General features: G+C 41.4%; 1 protein-coding gene and 1 long non-coding RNA gene across 2 annotated transcripts; one reads left to right on the plus strand and one right to left on the minus strand.

Annotated features, from left to right (window-relative positions):
- The first annotated feature begins 8,323 nt into the window (after window positions 1-8,323).
- LOC133907422 (probable glucomannan 4-beta-mannosyltransferase 2) lies at window positions 8,324-13,129 on the plus strand. The gene is made up of 9 exons (XM_062349468.1): window positions 8,324-8,803; window positions 9,449-9,547; window positions 10,241-10,493; window positions 11,188-11,298; window positions 11,430-11,566; window positions 11,663-11,776; window positions 11,854-12,053; window positions 12,135-12,332; window positions 12,447-13,129. The coding sequence occupies exons 1-9, from the start codon at window positions 8,534-8,536 to the stop codon at window positions 12,607-12,609; spliced, it is 1,545 nt and encodes a 514-aa protein (XP_062205452.1). The 5' UTR covers window positions 8,324-8,533; the 3' UTR covers window positions 12,610-13,129.
- Window positions 13,130-13,957: 828 nt separating this feature from the next.
- On the minus strand, window positions 13,958-15,276 carry LOC133907823 (uncharacterized). The gene is made up of 2 exons (XR_009908040.1): window positions 14,940-15,276; window positions 13,958-14,359 (listed from the first exon to the last, which is right to left on the minus strand). It is a non-coding gene; the product is annotated as an uncharacterized LOC133907823 (long non-coding RNA).
- Between the last annotated feature and the right edge of the window lie 2,335 nt (window positions 15,277-17,611).

Consider the following 17,611-nt stretch of genomic DNA (forward strand, 5'->3'; position numbering starts at 1 on the left):
TACGAAGGAAGTGATTCTGTGAGGGAATTGAATCAAGGGAAGCTGGTTTTTTCAGCTTCCAGTATCTAGTTTATTTCAGGGAATCACTCCTACAGAATCACTCTGGGAGCTGAAAACTGCAAATAACTTTTTGACAGCGCTCCCACTAATTCCACTCTAGGAGCTAGTCTGGGAGCTCTACCAAATAGGCCCCAAGTCATTGATCTCCTTCACACTTGATATCCAATCCAAGAATTACTTCGTTGGCGCACCTTATACCTCATTGTCCTCAGTCTCTATGTACTGCAATCCCATGTTTCCGATGCCGACCCCAGTCATGAAGATCCTGACTGGTTTTTCTATGAACCTTACTATCCTTATGTGAATTTACGCCACAATCTCAAAGGAGCTCCTGGACATTGTCATGAGACAATCTGCCACTGCCTCCGGTGTTTGGACTCATCTCCACACCATTTTCTCTGGCAACAAGCCTAGCCACGTTGTGCATCTTGAAGCCGAACTCCATTGCCTCAATCAAGGTGACGTGTATGTCTCTGTTTATTGCCACAAACTTCAAACCCTTCCTAATGCCCTCACCAATTGTGATCAAGCTGTCTCTTATCGAGCTCTTGTTCACCAGCTCCTTCGTGGCCTTAACCCCAAATTTTCAATCCTTCACACCCTCTAATTCGCCCTTTCAATTTCCCTCTCATTTCAGCAAGCTCATGACCACCTTGCTCGCGAGGAACTTTCCCACAGCAGTTCCTCCAAATCACCATCTAACACTGCCCTTGTCGTTGTGGCCATTCCACCATCCTTGGTGGCTAAGTCTTCCTCGACATGCACTGACCACACCAGCTTTGCTTCTGATTGTGGTCGTGGACGCCGTGGTCGCTGTGGCCGCAATAACTCCAACAATGCCGATGGTCGCGATCTGCAACAACAACAATAACAGCAACAACAACAACAACAACAACAACAACAACAACAACAACAACAACAACAACAACAACAACAACAACAACAACAACAACAACAACAACAACAACAACCTTTGCCACCCTTCTACTACCCCGGCTACAATTCATGGACCACGTTAGTTGGCATGACCTGGCACACGCCTTGGACTGGGGCCACTAGTCCTGGCATCTTGGGCCCTTGTCCACCCACGCAGGTCTACTCTACCCTTCAACACCTATCGCTGGCTTTTGCTCCGAATGCCGCGGCGTTATGGGACATCAACGGTCTCATCCAAGCTTTACATGCAGCCTCTCCCAGTCAGTCACACTCTAACGGCGAATGGTTCATGGACACTGGTGCAAGTTCTCACATGACCAGTGAGTCAGGTAATTTGCACCCCTATTTCCCCTCCTCCCACCTTACTTCTTCACAAGTTGTTGCTGGCAATGGTGCTACTCTACCCATCATGGGTACCAGGCATGCCCCTATTCATACACCTATTTCATCATTCAAGCTTCACCATATTCTTCATACCCCGTATTTAATCAAAAACCTTATATTCATCTGCCACTTTACTATGAATAATTCTTGTTCTATCGAGTTTGACCCCCTCGGTTTCTCTGCGAAGGATCTCAAAACAAAGTAGGTCATTCTGAGGTCCAATAGTTTCGGCAACTTGTACCATCTGCACCAAATTGCATTGCACTCATCTCTAATGGCCTTGATAGCTTCTTCGGTTACGCTGTGGCATCAACTCCTTGGACATCCTGGCTGTGCTTCTTTGTTACATTTGTCTTACCTTTTGAGTCTACTCATCCAAATAATAGTCATAATTCTCGTGTATGTGATGCATGTCAATTGGGTCGACATGTAAGATTACCATTTTCAAATTCTACCACAATAACATATTTCCCTTTCCGATTATTCCACTGTGACTTATGGACCTCACCGGTTGCAAGTTTCACTAGTTACAAATATTACCTCATTTTGCTCAATGATTTCTCTCACTATATGTGGACCTTCCACTTACACTACAAAATAGATATCTCTGCTACCTTACAAAACTTCTATACACTCATCCTCAATCAGTTCTGTGGGGGAACCGTCCAAATAATATTTTAGTTAATCACCAAGTCAATCATCTATATAATCACGTCTTGAACGATTAACCTGGATATCATCCCAGTAGTCCCGACACGTGTTTTGTGCCTAAAACCGAAACACATGTCTTTCCAACATAAGCAATCACAACCAAACTTAATAAAGAGTGAGCAATTAAATTATATTACAAGTTCTTAAGTATTTGCAAGTTTAACAATTAACAGCAAAAGAGATCTAGGAGGATACTAGAACTGATCAACTCCTAGCCGACAGAGAAAACTATGCAGCAGAAACAAAAACTAAAGACAACAAAAGATGGATGAAGCCATATGCCCTTAGGCTTCACCCTAAAAGCATGATCTCCGAGTAGTTGCCTACTCATTCCTGCCACTAACATCGGCAGGCGTAAAGTAGCCAAATACCACCCCCTCCTCACCTGTAAAACCTGAAGAGCAGCTGAGTACGAAGGTACTTGCAAGACTTAATCCATATAAGGTACATATAAATAATCCGACTCCAAGGAATATGCATTGAGCCATTAGTAAGGAAACATGCACAAAGTTGATTAAAACATATGTGCTCGCAACCTAGACACATATATGTAAGCATCTAGACTTAACCAACATACCCTTCCCAAACGTGTAACTACCAATCTACACATAAATATAAATGGAACCATAGTAATACATCAATAGCTAGTCATCAACATTTCCCAATAGCTATCCATACCACCATTCCACATTTGTAACTCTACGATCGATGCAAATGGACAGAAGCATGCTCATGACCGAAAGCGTGGTAATTCAAAATATTTTTATACTCTACAGGGGGTATAACTTAACCCACAAGACTCGAGGACCTGGATCATGCATCGCTCGGTGCGGAACCCACTTTGGTTAACTCTTGAAGCAACCACAAGTGTCTCTACAAGCCTGCCTAGTCACACCGTCGATGTTCAGGCCCACACAACTACAAAGGTATTCAACTTACCTTACCATTAGATCAACATGTGGTGAGTATGGTAAGTGCTAAAGCCAACTGCATCGATGGACAATACTTAATCTATGCAAAGCGGTCTATGGTGCCCAGACTCATCTCCTGAACTACCCCGAGGAACTCCTCCGGGGCAGAAAACACCCATCGTCTCATCCTCACATCTTATCCAACCATTGACATCATAATCAATATTCATAAACAATAAGTAAGCTCTAAGCTTGCGAATAATGGTTGCACCATCGCTTAACTTCTACCGAGGACCTATGCATTGCTATGCATTTCGAATAACTTTCAAGTTAAACATCAAAAATATTATCAAGACTACAAGGATATGGATCATCAAATACTAAGGTAGGATAATGCATCATATAGGTTCTACCCATATAAGTCCGATATCGACTCATTGAACATGCAAACTTACATAAAGCATAATTTATCAATTTTAGACTCCACAATTCAAATCAAAAGGTGCAATATGATTATATGCTTGTCTTGCTGCTCTGGGGTTTGCCTGATACTTCCTGTACAACACTCGCAAAACTCCGGAAGGTTGGTGTCGCCTTCACTCGCTTGGACCAGCGGTGCAACACCCTCTAAACGAATCAAAATATAATGCATAAACAAATGAACGATGGAAAAACACGCAAATGATGCATGCTTGAAGTATAATAGAGCGTCGAGCTTCAAAAAATTTTGTAAAAAACCGCTAAGTGATTAGGTTTTGAAGTTTGAAACCCCAGACAAGGTAACCTAAGTATACTAACTTTAACAGGATCGATCGCTTTGTCGCTGCTTCCGATATTGAAGGACCACATATTTGGAAGCCATATGCTCCTCAATGCATCGATCATGAAGTACGATTTTACGTACTATGATCCGTCATTGCCGCCCATGTCTCTGCAAGCGGCTAAGACATGCGAGCACGGGATATGTTACAATTTTGGCTTATTGTATATGCACTTCATCTCGTGAGGCCCAAGTTGACATTGTTGTATGGTGTCCCCTGCGCTATACCCTGAAGCATACCTACGGTGGCACATGACCTCAAATTCATTGTTTGCCAAGTCGTAGATCCTCGTCCGATAAAAGTGTGCATTGTCCCCCCTTTTGGATATGATTTCCTCCATCTTATGTGTGAACCGTGTGCTGCAATTCATAGCAGTATTACCATAGTCTCAAAAGTAATCCGCCGTTCTACAGAATGTGAGCTCAATGATGGCACACAATGAGAGGCCCTGTACTCCCTTTAGGACATTGTTGAACACCTCTGCTATATTCATTGTCTGGTGTATCTAACATGTGATACAATAATTTAAGAAGATATATTTGCATAAGAAATGGTACAATATGATCATTTAAATATTATATGCTAACTTGACACCGTGAGTATCATGGATTAGGCCCCAACACTCCGCAAGATTCCCCGCTATCCACTGGCTAAACATAGCATGTGAACAACTGATAATAGTTTATCCCCCAACTATTTGCGTTCGCAGATGATCCTCCTGTGATTGTTGACTTGCCATCATTTTACGAGTGGTCTCATTTAACTCTCTTCATATCTTGTTGAATTTTGCATGCTGGTTCTGCAGACATAGCCCTTTGAACGCTTTTACAAGAGACTTGTTGCGGCACCTTGTGTACAGGTTTGCTCCCAAATGTCGCATGCACCATTTTTCTCTCCACATCAAGCCATACAATGGAGTAGTTTGTGCTATCAGGTAGCACATCCAACGTATGCAGAAGGCCCTTGTTGCGGTCTAAGATGATGCAAACTCATTCTCTGTTGCCCACAACACGTGTCCTCACCAAAGTGAGGAACCACAACCAGCTATCATTATTCTCACTTTCAACCATTGCAAAGGCGAGAGGAATGATCTGATTATTTGCATTCGCCACTATCGCTATCATAAAGGTACCATGGTACTTGCTGCTCAGAAATGTGGCATCCAAGCATATAATTGTCATGCAATGTCTGAAAGTTTCGATGCATTGTCCAAATGACCAGAATAACCTAATGAGATATCGATTAGTAGTGTTGTATGACCATTCTCTAGCTTGATCGGCTCATCTGTCATGGCCCATGGAGTCCCTGGATTCGTCATGGAAATCTTCTGCAGTAGCCTCGAAGCATAGTTGTAAGACTCCTCGAAGCTTCCAAACAACATCTTCAATGCCTTCTGTTTCGCTCGCCACGCGGTGTGGTAATTAATCAGCATACCTGCCTTAGTCTGCACCTCCTCCATAATGGATTTTGGCGACAAACAAACGTTCGTGCCAACAGGGGTGATGAAGAGTTGGGCTATGAACCTCACATCAATGGCGTGGCTCACATTCCTAATAGCCTCTTCACTGCATCTATATGGAGTGTCTACTGATTACAAAATAGTTCTCATATTTTGACTTATGTGCTCGTACGAAGTACGGACAATTCGGGTGCTTCATACACCTGACCTCATACTTTGTAGGGTTAGAACGGGCACACTTATGGTCTCTTCTTGTCATTGCACATAGTTGCTAATAAAGTGGATGACCTCCCCCTGTTACGAAACTATTGTCTGACCTGGATGTCGCTATTCTGGTATTCCTAGTTAGATAATGTGTTATACTCAATGATAGCACAATCCAGTAGTCCAGCACCACGAAAGTACAAGATCATCGACACCGGGTCATCGTTGTCAATGGCTTCTTCATCCCCGCTACCACCAGCTTTATCATCCATGCATCCTACATCTACCTCAAAAGAGTCTACTCTAGCTCCCTCTCTATCGGAACTGCCTTCCCGACATGCCCTCCATCCTCTTCATACATCATCTGTTGGCCTGATCTTTCCATGGTAGTCATTGCATTACCTTGCACCAGTCGTGGTACTATATTTACATACACCCCCATATCAAAGTTCTCAATGCCTTACGCGAGTACAAAGCACATACGTTGTTCCTTCTCATCTTGAACAATGTATGGACAACGATCGAGCTGTTTGGAATAAGTCATGGTCGCACACCCTTCAGAACAATAGTACGAGATTGCTGGTTCACACGTAAAAAACTCATAATGTGATTTCAGGCCATCTAGATCATTAGATACCTCAACCGAACTCTCTATGTGCTGGCAGTTCTGATATGTTACAAGTCTCTCGTATAAAACTGCGGGATGTTCTCCATAATAAATATGAAAATTCATATCATATCTGCTAAACAAAGGTACATCTAATAAAATAACTACTTAGATGTACGTACATACATAACTAATTACGTCCCTCGATAAATAATAAGTATATTAACAATGCAAATTAAATAGTACAGTACTTAACAATGGTAAATATTTAAGTAATTAAAATGTTAATTAAATCATCAATATCGAATTCAATGAAATAATTAAACAACCTTACACCACTATTTATCCATCATTCTCATCATATCCCATCCCTAACGACCTCTCTGGCTATGCAGTTGTTCGGTGCGCAACGCTATTTTAATGGATTGAATTAAAATACTAATTTAATATACGCACACCACTATTAATTAAAATATTCAATTTGATAATTTTCGGTGCATTATGATTTTAATTGAATCTTTTTGTCCAATCCAAGTTTTTATTTTTCTATTTTTTTTTCTTTTTACTTCTTTTTTCCTTTATTTTTCTCTCTTTCCTCTCATTGCATCAATACCCTACTTACACTATAGAGAGCATACAATCACTAGCATAAAGTGCCATCATTAGGCCATTATGTTATTAAACTAATTAAACAATCTAATTACACTGACTAATTAAATTCATGCTAATTATTATGATACAAATTCATGCTAATTACTATTACACTAAGTAAGCAAATAATCAAATTCATATAATCAAACTAAGTAAATAATTATATAAATATTGAATGGATTAAAAAATCTACTTATTCTAATTGCTATTATTGTTGAAAGTATTAATTAAATACATAATTTAAGTACTTACTGTTACTCACACTGCTGCTCTTCCTCGCCTCACGCTGCTACTGCTCTCCTCGTGCTGTTGCTACTTGTCACCTCACGCTGTTGCTGCTCTTCTCGCATTGCTGCTTCTCCTCTCCTCCTTTGCTCGCGTTGCTCGTCTCCACTGTTCTCGTAGTGTTGCATTTTCTTATAATGAAACATGATAGAGAGGGGGCTAAGACATGTGAGGACGCGAGGACAACAGCACGTGGGGTGCTGTCAAAACTAACAAAAGCGAAAGCGGTCGACGTACCGAAAGCGGCGACACGACGCGACGTGAAGGGACAGCAGCACTACACCGGCCTATATTCGGCACCTGAGGTGCCGAATACTATACTGTGCACCGTATCTGACACCTCAGATGTCAAATACAGGGAGTTTTTAGTACCTAAGGTGCTGAATACGGTGAACAATACCGTATTCGGCGCCGAATATAGGTAGGGCTCATCATTTTTCGGTGTATCAGGTACCAAAATTGATTTTCGGTGTTTAAAGTATCGAATATATGTGCTAGATTTACAAATATGTCGATATGTTATCTATTTTAATAAATACAGAGACATTTGTTGTTTATTTTTGGATTTTTGCCGGATGTGTTGAGTAGGATGGGTTGGTTTTCTCAACTACGACATGGAATTGACTTCCTACTTATCATCAATTGTCCCTGTCCAGTGTTATCTTGCGTGTTCTTTACATGTTAGAAAAATGAACGGAATAAAGATAGCAAGTCTTATTAACTTTCTTTTAGTCCTAGTAAATTTCAAATTTAATATGTCTACCCCTGTGATCTTTTTATTGTGATGATCATTATTAGGATGCATTGCTTTCCCATATGTCACACTTATATATCACCCTCTCTTAGTTCTTTTTTATTTGTTATCTTTGATTTTTACGATCTTTATGATGTAATTTCAACACCTACTTTATGATGTAAATTTATTCTTTTTTTTAATGGTAACTCCTCTAAATTGCACGATCTTCAGGACACCAAAGAGGTGTGAAATGGAGTCTTGAGCCCCTACTGGCTCGACTCTCCGTGTGATCTTACCAACGTACTCTATGCACATTCCAGATGTAAATTTATTCAGTTGACATAACATAAAATCATTTGATTCAACAACAGAGGTGCTTCAATCGCTTTATAGTGTTACTCAGAATTGATACTGTATGCTTAGTTTTTTAGATGCGTATTGTAAATGGTTAGTGCTGGACCACCAAGTAACCTTTGTTTCGACCAATGGCACGCGAACCTAAAAGTGCTTGCAAATGCCACATAATGCCGGGGTTTTATCGCAAATATCCCCACATCCAAAAAAAAAAAGGTGGTCTTGTTCCTCTTCCTCGCCTCGCGTCCGCTCTCACCACCACCATCCGCAGCTACCGCCACTACCCCTTCAAAACCCAACCGAAAAAGGCCCGGGGCTGCACCCACCCCCCGCTCCCGTGCCCACTGTTCCGTCCGCCCCAAGCAAGGCACCCACGCAGGCGCGGCGCGAGCACCTCCAGCCCCCCGCATCCCGATGCCGCCGTGGCCGGCGCTCGCGGCGGCGTGGGCGCTGCGGGCGGCGGTGTGGGCTTGCCTCGCGGCGTCGGGCATGCTCGTGGCTGAGGCCGCCTACATGGGCCTCGCCAGCCTCGTCGCCGTGAAGCTCCTGCGGCGCCGCCCGGAGCAGAGGTACAGGTGGGTGCCCATGCCCGCGGCCGGGGGCCAGGGCGGCGACGTCGAGGCGGCGGCGGCGGCGGAGTTCCCAATGGTGCTCGTGCAGATCCCCATGTACAACGAGAGGGAGGTGAGGCGTTTCGGAATCCTCTCCTCTGCTGTAAAGTTGTAGGTGCCCCAATCAGTGGCCCATTCACTGTTACACGTCGCGATCGCGAGATTATATTGTAGCAGAACCATAGGACGCGGCGTCACGAGGTTTCAGATGTGGACCGTAGGACCCTAGCACTTGAATGCATCGTGCTGATAATTTCTGGGGCATTTTATTAAGCAATTTGGGTAGCTTTTCTGGGCGCTGCCTGATACTAGAGTACTTGGTTACTTGGGTGTCTTTTTTTCTGGCCCTGAATGAATTGGGGGTGAATTCAAAGCTAGTAGTGTCTCCTTGTGTTTGTACTTGCAGTGTACTCTGTCAAATCTCGAGGTGGAAGTGGAATTAATTTCAGAAATGGGCTGAACTGTTTACAACTTAAATATCCCCCCCCCCCCCCCCCAGTTGCTGAGCAAGATGGTAGATGGATAGGGATAGTCTCGTTTTTCTTGTTGTACTGACATTGTCACTAATACAAATGTAGTACTTTGTTTACATGGCTGGCAGTTGACTAGCAATGACATAATAGCAATACTTTTCCCAAGGTGTCTGAACATTGTTCCTGTGTCTTGAAATTTTATAGAATTTTACTCCCGAATCGGTCCAAACCATTTCTTTTTGCAGGTGTACAAGCTCTCCATTGGAGCTGCGTGTGCCCTCACATGGCCACCAGACCGTATTATAATACAAGTCTTGGATGATTCCACTGATCCGATTATTAAGGTAAACTTTGGTTGCAGCGTCATGGTTTATCTTGATTGACTAAAAGTACCTTCAAATTAAATCTTGGTCAAATTTTGCCTCAAAAAGAAAAAAAAAATACTCTGGTCAAATGGTGGTCCGTGTGATGCATGTCTGAAAACAATTGTACATTGCAACTACAAATAAATAAGCAAATCTGATTGTGCCAAAGAACTATATGAATATTAGTAGTAATTTGCTTGGCTAGTTCCAGCAAAGAGTCATTCTTTTCTGCCTACTACTTATATGAATCCCATTAAGGAAGTACTAATGCTTGACAAGATTAAAAATGTGGACTTGCTTTTGAGCAATATACTGGAATATGAAAAGCAAGATGATGAAAAAAAAAATGCTTTCTGCATGCTATTTAAGAATTTGTTGATGCGCCAATGCCATTGTGTAAGTTATCAAATGAAATTAGTAGACAACTGTATGTTGACTGGAAGTACAGAACAAAAGTCGAGCAATAAGGTTATTGTCTGTGAAGTAGCTAAGGTTGCTCTGTTTTTTTTTTTTTTTGGGTGGAAAAGGGTGTTACTGTGGATGGCAAGAAACTCACAACCTTAATATAATATATGTGCATACAACATCAAAGAATATTCATTTCATGATTTTCTTCAGATTATATGAAATTGAATATTCTTGTAAGAAAAATCAAGGTTTGCTTGAGTGCAGGAACTAGTGGAGCTTGAATGCCAAGATTGGGCCAGCAAGAAAATTAACATCAAGTATGAGGTTAGAAATAACAGAAAAGGATACAAAGCAGGTGCATTGAAGAAGGGAATGGAACATATATACACCCAACAATGTGACTTCGTTGCTATCTTTGATGCGGATTTCCAACCTGAATCTGACTTTCTTTTAAAACTAATACCATTCCTTGTGCATAACCCAAAGATTGCACTTGTTCAAGCACGATGGGAGTTTGGTAAGCATAAAGATATCATTTTTTTGTTGTGCATGTATTTAAGAATATTCTGGGGGCTATTACCAGCAAATTACTTGATTCATGGCCAAACTCAAGACCTATGTTAAATCTTGATAAACTATGGAATTTTATTCTGAAAATATTTTAGAAGGATGATCACCTAAGAATTCATGTGCATCTCGAATGGGCGTACGAGATCCAAGTCAATCCAATTTTTTCAAGATTTTATGATGTTCACTAATGTTTACAGCTTACATAAGGACATTTGGCATTTGAATTGATAATGCTAACTATTTTGGGTAAAGTGTTTCCATGTTTCTTATCCTTTTATCCTAGAACAGAGAAATATCGTGTAGTATTTGTGGTGACACAGTCTGCCCCATTACTGCACAGCTAAATGCTGCGGCAAATGCATATTATATAAATTCTGCCCCATTACCGATTCTTTTACCCAAGAATTTTTCTACACTATTCAGTTTAGGCACTTGTTAATATATTTTTAGTGATGTTGGGTAATGTTTAGGGTCATAAATTTAAGCTATAATTTTTTATCCCTGATTACAACTGATGCTCTGATGCAATTGATTCCCCCTTTTATGTGTCAGTGGTAAATTGACAACTTAAAGTGAGGAGTTTTGTTCATTCTGAATACAGGATGTTCCTGACCTGGCCTTTGCCGCGGGCGATTTTGCAGTGAACTACGATGTTTGCCTGATGACAAGGATACAGAAGATGTCTCTTGACTATCATTTCAAAGTTGAGCAGGAATCGGGGTCATTTATGTATTCGTTCTTTGGTTTCAATGGTAAGGCTGGTTTGTAGCCATATACTTGAGATTCTGATCTTGCTTGATATTGACTGTTTCTTGCCATACAATGAAATTGAATATTTTGATCTAAATGTGTGAAAATAATAACAACTGTACTTTGTTTACAGGTACAGCTGGTGTGTGGCGTGTATCTGCTATTAATCAATCTGGAGGATGGAAAGATCGCACCACTGTAGAAGACATGGACTTGGCTGTGCGGGCAAGCCTCAAGGGATGGGAGTTCTTGTATGTTGGTGATATAAGGGTATTTCTCTCACTCTGTGAACTTCAAATAATTGCTTTTCAACGAGCATATGCTATGTTGTGCCATGTAAGCATTACAGTTGCAAACCTTATACAGGTTAAGAGTGAACTCCCATGTACCTTCAAAGCCTACCGTCATCAACAGCATAGGTGGACTTGTGGTGCCGCCAATCTCTTCAGGAAAATGGCATGGGAAATCATTACAAACAAGGTATGCCTTCTCGAACTTTGCCCCATAAGACATTACGATGAGTTTTCCATGTTAATTGCTATCTGCATGTGATGCAGGAGGTGTCAAAATGGAAAAAACATCATCTGTTATACAGCTTTTTCTTTGTGCGAAGGGTTATTGCTCCCCTCGTGACATTCTTGTTTTATTGTGTTGTCATCCCATTGTCTGCCGTGGTTACTGGTGTCAGCATTCCTGTCTGGGGGCTGGTCTATATTCCCACCGCCATTACAATTATGAATGCCATCAGAAATCCTAGGTACGCATGAATCAACAGTGCACAGCCTTCCATCTGCCCGTTAATGTTGCTATCTTCATATGATGTTATGTAATGCGTCAGGTCTCTCCATCTCATGCCCTTCTGGATTCTGTTCGAGAATGTCATGTCCATGCACCGCATGCGTGCTGCTCTAACCGGTTTACTTGAGACTTCACGTGCAAATGATTGGGTAGTCACTGAGAAGGTAGGAGATCAAGTGAAGGATGAGCTCGATGTCCCACTTCTTGAACCAGTGAAGCCAACTGAATGCGTTGAGAGGTAATCGAAGAAACTCTTAGCATGACAAATTTACTTTTTCGGTGTTGAAAGAATAAAGAATAAATGTTGAATTCTTGCAGAATGTGCTTATGATTCCAATCTTTGCCTTTGCAGGATTTACATTCCTGAGCTCTTGCTTGCACTCTACCTTCTAATATGCGCCTCCTACGATTTCGTCCTTGGAAGCCACAAATACTATATTTATATCTACCTCCAGGCCTGTGCATTCATCGTAATGGGGTTCGGTCTCGTTGGAACTAAAACTCCATGTTCATAGCAGCTGCGATGATTTTTACCATTGCCCATTTCACAGTTTGCTCCTATGAATATAGCCATACTTTGTGTGCTAGGTAAGTCATATCTGACGATATCATTTTTCATGATACTGTGCCATGCTTTAGTCTAGGATAGTCTAGATTCCTAACGAGAAAATTCCTTATCTACCGCTGGTAAACTCGGCATTTTACGATTTACCATTGGTATACCCATTGTCCCACACATACCTGTGTTTTCTCAATAATTGCCGCCGTGCTAGATGTATTTATGTCTTTACTAGTCCTGTCCCTGAACCGTGATACTTGGACATGGATTTCGGATTTTGGGATTCATAGTTTTACTGGGACAAGTTTGTATCCTAGCTAGCTGGATTAGGAACTTTCTGTGTATGATTGTCATGTCTAGACGCCAAGCAAGGATGTATGGGACATAATGAAAAGATGGTGAACTATGAAATTTGTTCTTGTATTAAGACAGAGCAACAGCCATTTTTGTTCTTCTTTGCTCTGTTGTTCAAATCAGAGCAATCTAGTGTTCTACATGGAGATGAAAGCATAAATCCATATAATTGCTGTTACATGATGGGTCATCTGTGTTGACAATCTGCGATGCTGTAGCGCCACTGATTTATTGCGTAGCTGGTAGTCGTGGAGGAGCATGAAGTGTTTGTCTGGGCTCTATAGCACTGTGCTGGTTTTTCAGCACCATTTTTTTACTTCTAATTGTGAGATGCAGTGGTTAGCTGATTGCATTCTTATGCGGCTGTGATAGTAAAAAAAAATTCTACAGAAACTAGACTAGATTCACAGCAAAGCGCAGCGTAGCATAGCAATAGCAGACTAGCCCCTGAATTACGCAATTATATAGCGGTGGCAGCGAGTTACTTGGACAAGGCACATGTGAGGCCACAGCTAGGGGTGCAAGTGGGGTGAGTTGTGCCTCTAACCTGCTGGGTCAGCCTGCACGGTGAGCCCGGTGAGATCTTCAGTCTTCTTTCTTTTGTCAGAAATATTCTGATGAGTTAAACATAAAGAGCATCAAATTTTTTAGTGAGGCTAACAGTCTCTGAATACAAAGTTCTAGTGAGTGTAAATTTCTTTGCACCTGACTATCCGGTGAAGTCAATTCTCTTAGAATTTTTTCAATTCAATCAAACTTTGTTCTGGCTATGATGATTTTTTGATGTATTGTATCTATGAGATCTACTAACATGTATTTTTGACAAACATGTTAGTCGTAATGAATATGCTGTTATTAATCACTAAAATTACAATTATGACTTAATAAAGCTATTTTCGCTACAAATAGTTAACTAATTGCATTCTTATGCGACTGTGATAGTAAAAAAATTCTATAGAAACAGACAAGATTCCATAGCAAAGCGCAGCGTATCATAGCAATAGCAGACTACCCCATGAATTACACAATTATGTAGCGGTGGCGGCGAGTTACTTGGACAAGGACATAGCTAGGGGTGCAATTGGGGTGAGTTATTATGCCTCTAACCAGTTTGGTCAATCTGCACCACGAGGCCGCATTACGCTACGAAGCAGATCGCTTCGCTGAAGCGGTTTATACGGGCAGAACTGCCGGACCCAGCGGCGTTGTAAGCCCGCAACAACCGTGAAACCTAAGCTCGATGAGCAGAGGGGAGCTGCTGCGGAGGGCATCAATGCAAAGCATGGTGAGCCTTAGTTGCACCGTCGCCGACGCGTGCGCTGCCGTCCTTCTCATCCACGCACCCTTCGACTCTGCCCCCTCCAGATCGGTTGGAACGAATCAATCCGTGAGCAGCGTGTGCAAGAACAGAAGGATCGAACAAGCAAGCAAACATCATTGAAAAAGGCAGCAGCAAATGAAGAGAACAAGTGGTCGATCGGTTTCCATCCCCTTCCCTATTTCCCAGTTCCCTGCATAGATTTCTTAATTTTCTAATTTCTCTATTTTTCTTTTGTCCTTCTCCCCCTGCTAGTTCTCTAGCTGAGATGACAAAAACGCAGTGCTTCTGAAGCTAGGCATACCAATCAATACGCAGAGTAGAGAGTCCATTACTCCATTAGGATCATCTCAAGGGTTCTTGCATCCTCAAATTAAATTCATTTTTTACAGAGATTCTAAAAAAGGGATGAAAATAAGATGAAGAAATCATACACTGTTTCTTGCAAAGTAGTTAGACTTCGTTCAGTTTGATACAATACTCTATCCTAATGCTAGGCTGCTAGTAATAACAGGTGCTAATTTTTGTTAGCGTTTGTTTGGGTTCTTGTTCGAGGGAGAGAGGATTAGAGAAGAGATAGAGCCATGAACGAAACATAATTATGATACGCTTACCTTGTTAGTAGAGGAAAAAACTATAGGATGGTAGGGCTTCGTCTGTGACCAGCCGCAAGACATGCGACGCTTTAAGGGTGGCCACCGTGAAGCCCGCAAAAACCCTTTGCAGTTGCGTGGAGGCTGTTGCTTGTGTCCGCGTAGTGCTCGTGGCTGCTGTGGAAGTGGAGCGGGCAGCCCCAACCCATCCCACCTGCATTCTTAGCCACAACTCATGCGAACTACAAGCTTGCCGCTGTGAACTCTGTTACTCTTGTTCTTCTTGTTTCCCCTCTTCGGCACGGCAACGCTCTCAGGTCAGGACAGGAGCTGCTTTGGCCTCCTAAGCAGGTGAGGCAAGAACCTTTTGCTTTCTGGAGCGAGGAAAGGAAAATCTAGCTGCTTCGTCTGCTTTATTGGATACTGGTTGGTCACTTTATACGTTGGTTATTTTTCCTTATTTTAATTTGATATTTTAATATGACTTTTCGCACAGCATGCTAGGCCAGTTTATAGCATGGCTATTGCAGGGCTATATACGAGTCGAACTGGAGCGAGTATGCTTGCGTAGGCTTGTTCGAATTTTTTTCTTATTTGTTTAGTATAATTTATTTTTTATCAAGGGCAACAATCTAGGGGAGCTTAACTCGAGTAAGTTCGTTAGCTACATATGAATGTAAAATCTGTTATAAAAGTTGGACTAAAACTCGGTAGCCTCGAGCTCGACTCGAAAAAGCTACGCAACTATACATGTTACCATACTTCGATATAGTATCTTACACAAAAGATCGGCCAACGCTCAAGTAAGCTCTGAGCTGGGCTTGAATTTTGGGAGGTGAAGCATGCAAATTTTGTGGGCGCAATTAGAAAGGAGTAACTGAGTAAGTCAAGCTTAGAGCCTGTTTTTTTTTTTTTGGCTGTTTTTATCGTTTGCTGCTGTCAAAAATCTAGAAGTCAGAAGTCTAAATAAATATAGTTGTTAAAAAGTAGTTTCTGAGAAGACGGAAGCTTGCTTCTGAGAAAATAAACTAGAAGCTGAGAATCTAGTTACGAGTAATTTTTTTTAAAGTAGTATGCTAAGAAAAAAAAATTATTGTAAAATTCAACTGCTAAAATCTAAAAGGAACTTTTCAGAAAAACAAAAACATAGCTTTTCAAAAAAAAGCTGAAACAGAAAACTAAACAAACAGACCCTCGCTGCATATCTGAGCTCGTGCTTGTTAAAACCGAGCCGAGTTTGAATCTAGCCAAATGCGAGCCAAGCTCCATAGATCCTGAGCCTCGAATTTTTACTCCAGCTATTTTCAGGTAGGTGCTCCTCCATGCGTCGACCACTAGGTGTGAAACGACTCTAATACCATCTAATGCCACTTTGTTAATCAAATATAATCTTTGTTACTCTCAAAGAAGGAAATGAAAACTTTTACGGGAGTTGTTGGAGTACCCCTCCCATCAAGCTCCTATCAAGCTCTGTTGTAACAAACTCGCCTCTTTTATTCGAATGCTCAGGTGGGTTTACTATTGGAACAATTTTCAGATTCTCCTACGAATATTCTTTCCCGGACGTTATCTTTTGCATACTTTGAAAGCTACTGCATATCCCTGACTTTTCAAATGTTGGCTTCAACCTTTGACGTGGGCGCTCCGTCATTTCGACACGCGGAGATTAAAAAGATTATGAAATTTCACAAGAGAATCCATGCATGATGAACTTTGTGAACCAGATAAGGTTATTTTGTCTTTTTCCAAATAGAAAACAGCACTTTTTCCCCCAAAAAAAAACTAAAAACTGGTAGCCTAAATATACAGTATATAACAAGCCATAAAACCCCAGGCATATTATACGACAAAAGAAATCCTCAATTCGACACAAGGCACACGCCTGAGTTACCACGATGAAACATATAAAAAAGCACATATAAGAAGAGGCTATCTTTAACCGGCTACCCTTAAGACCAATAGACCCGAACCGAACGAGGCCTGAATACAAATTTCATTGAGATATGGTCCTTGAAAAAGTATAATCTTTGGCAGTCTCTTTCAGCCAGCTGGGGATAGGTTACCATTGTTTTATTCCTGATTGTGCAAAGTGGGATGTGACCAAGAGGTTCAAAGGTGTAAGAAGATTCTGGAAGGGAAACGTGGAGCTCCATGAGTTGGACGTTTTCATGCTTGGCTCGCTTTGTAGGGGAAATATGACGCCATATCTCTATGCCTTCATTTTTTCAACCTAATATTTATTTCTGTTGATTTTCTTATCTATCTTTTTTTACTCACTCATTCAACACAAATATCAAAACAAACGAACGATCAAATAAGGCATACATGCGTAAGGGCTATTGAAAATTTCCTATTCACTTTGTAACCCTAGTATTTTTAACCCTCTTCTTGTGTAGTGACAACTGAACTAGGAATTCTTTTTTCCTTTTGTGTCTCGAGTTGGATAATATGGTACAATAGGATAATATGGTAGTTAAGAGCATCTTCAAGAGACTCTCTAAAACTTGCCATCTATATCCTCACATCAGGAGCCTTCTTAAAAATATTTCTTCCCTAAATCTTCTTCTTCTCCAATAAACTCTGGATATCCCATTACCTATATTTGCACTCATGTGTCACCTACAGATGGACACCATCTGTCACACCCATGCGTATGGCGGCGGCCAGCACATACACACGAGCGTACGGCCCCG

The sequence above is a fragment of the Phragmites australis genome, chromosome 24 (genome assembly GCF_958298935.1).
Source record: "Phragmites australis chromosome 24, lpPhrAust1.1, whole genome shotgun sequence".
NCBI classification, from domain to species: domain Eukaryota; kingdom Viridiplantae; phylum Streptophyta; class Magnoliopsida; order Poales; family Poaceae; genus Phragmites; species Phragmites australis.

Excerpts from the sequence above, each read along its gene's own strand:
- LOC133907422 (XM_062349468.1), top strand. The coding sequence starts at position 8,534 with ATGCCGCCGTGGCCGGCGCTCGCGGCGGCGTGGGCGCTGCGGGCGGCG. Across the intron at positions 9,548-10,240 it reads CCACTGATCCGATTATTAAG|GAACTAGTGGAGCTTGAATG; the intron begins GTAAACTTTGGT and ends GCTTGAGTGCAG. Across the intron at positions 11,777-11,853 it reads GGGAAATCATTACAAACAAG|GAGGTGTCAAAATGGAAAAA; the intron begins GTATGCCTTCTC and ends CATGTGATGCAG.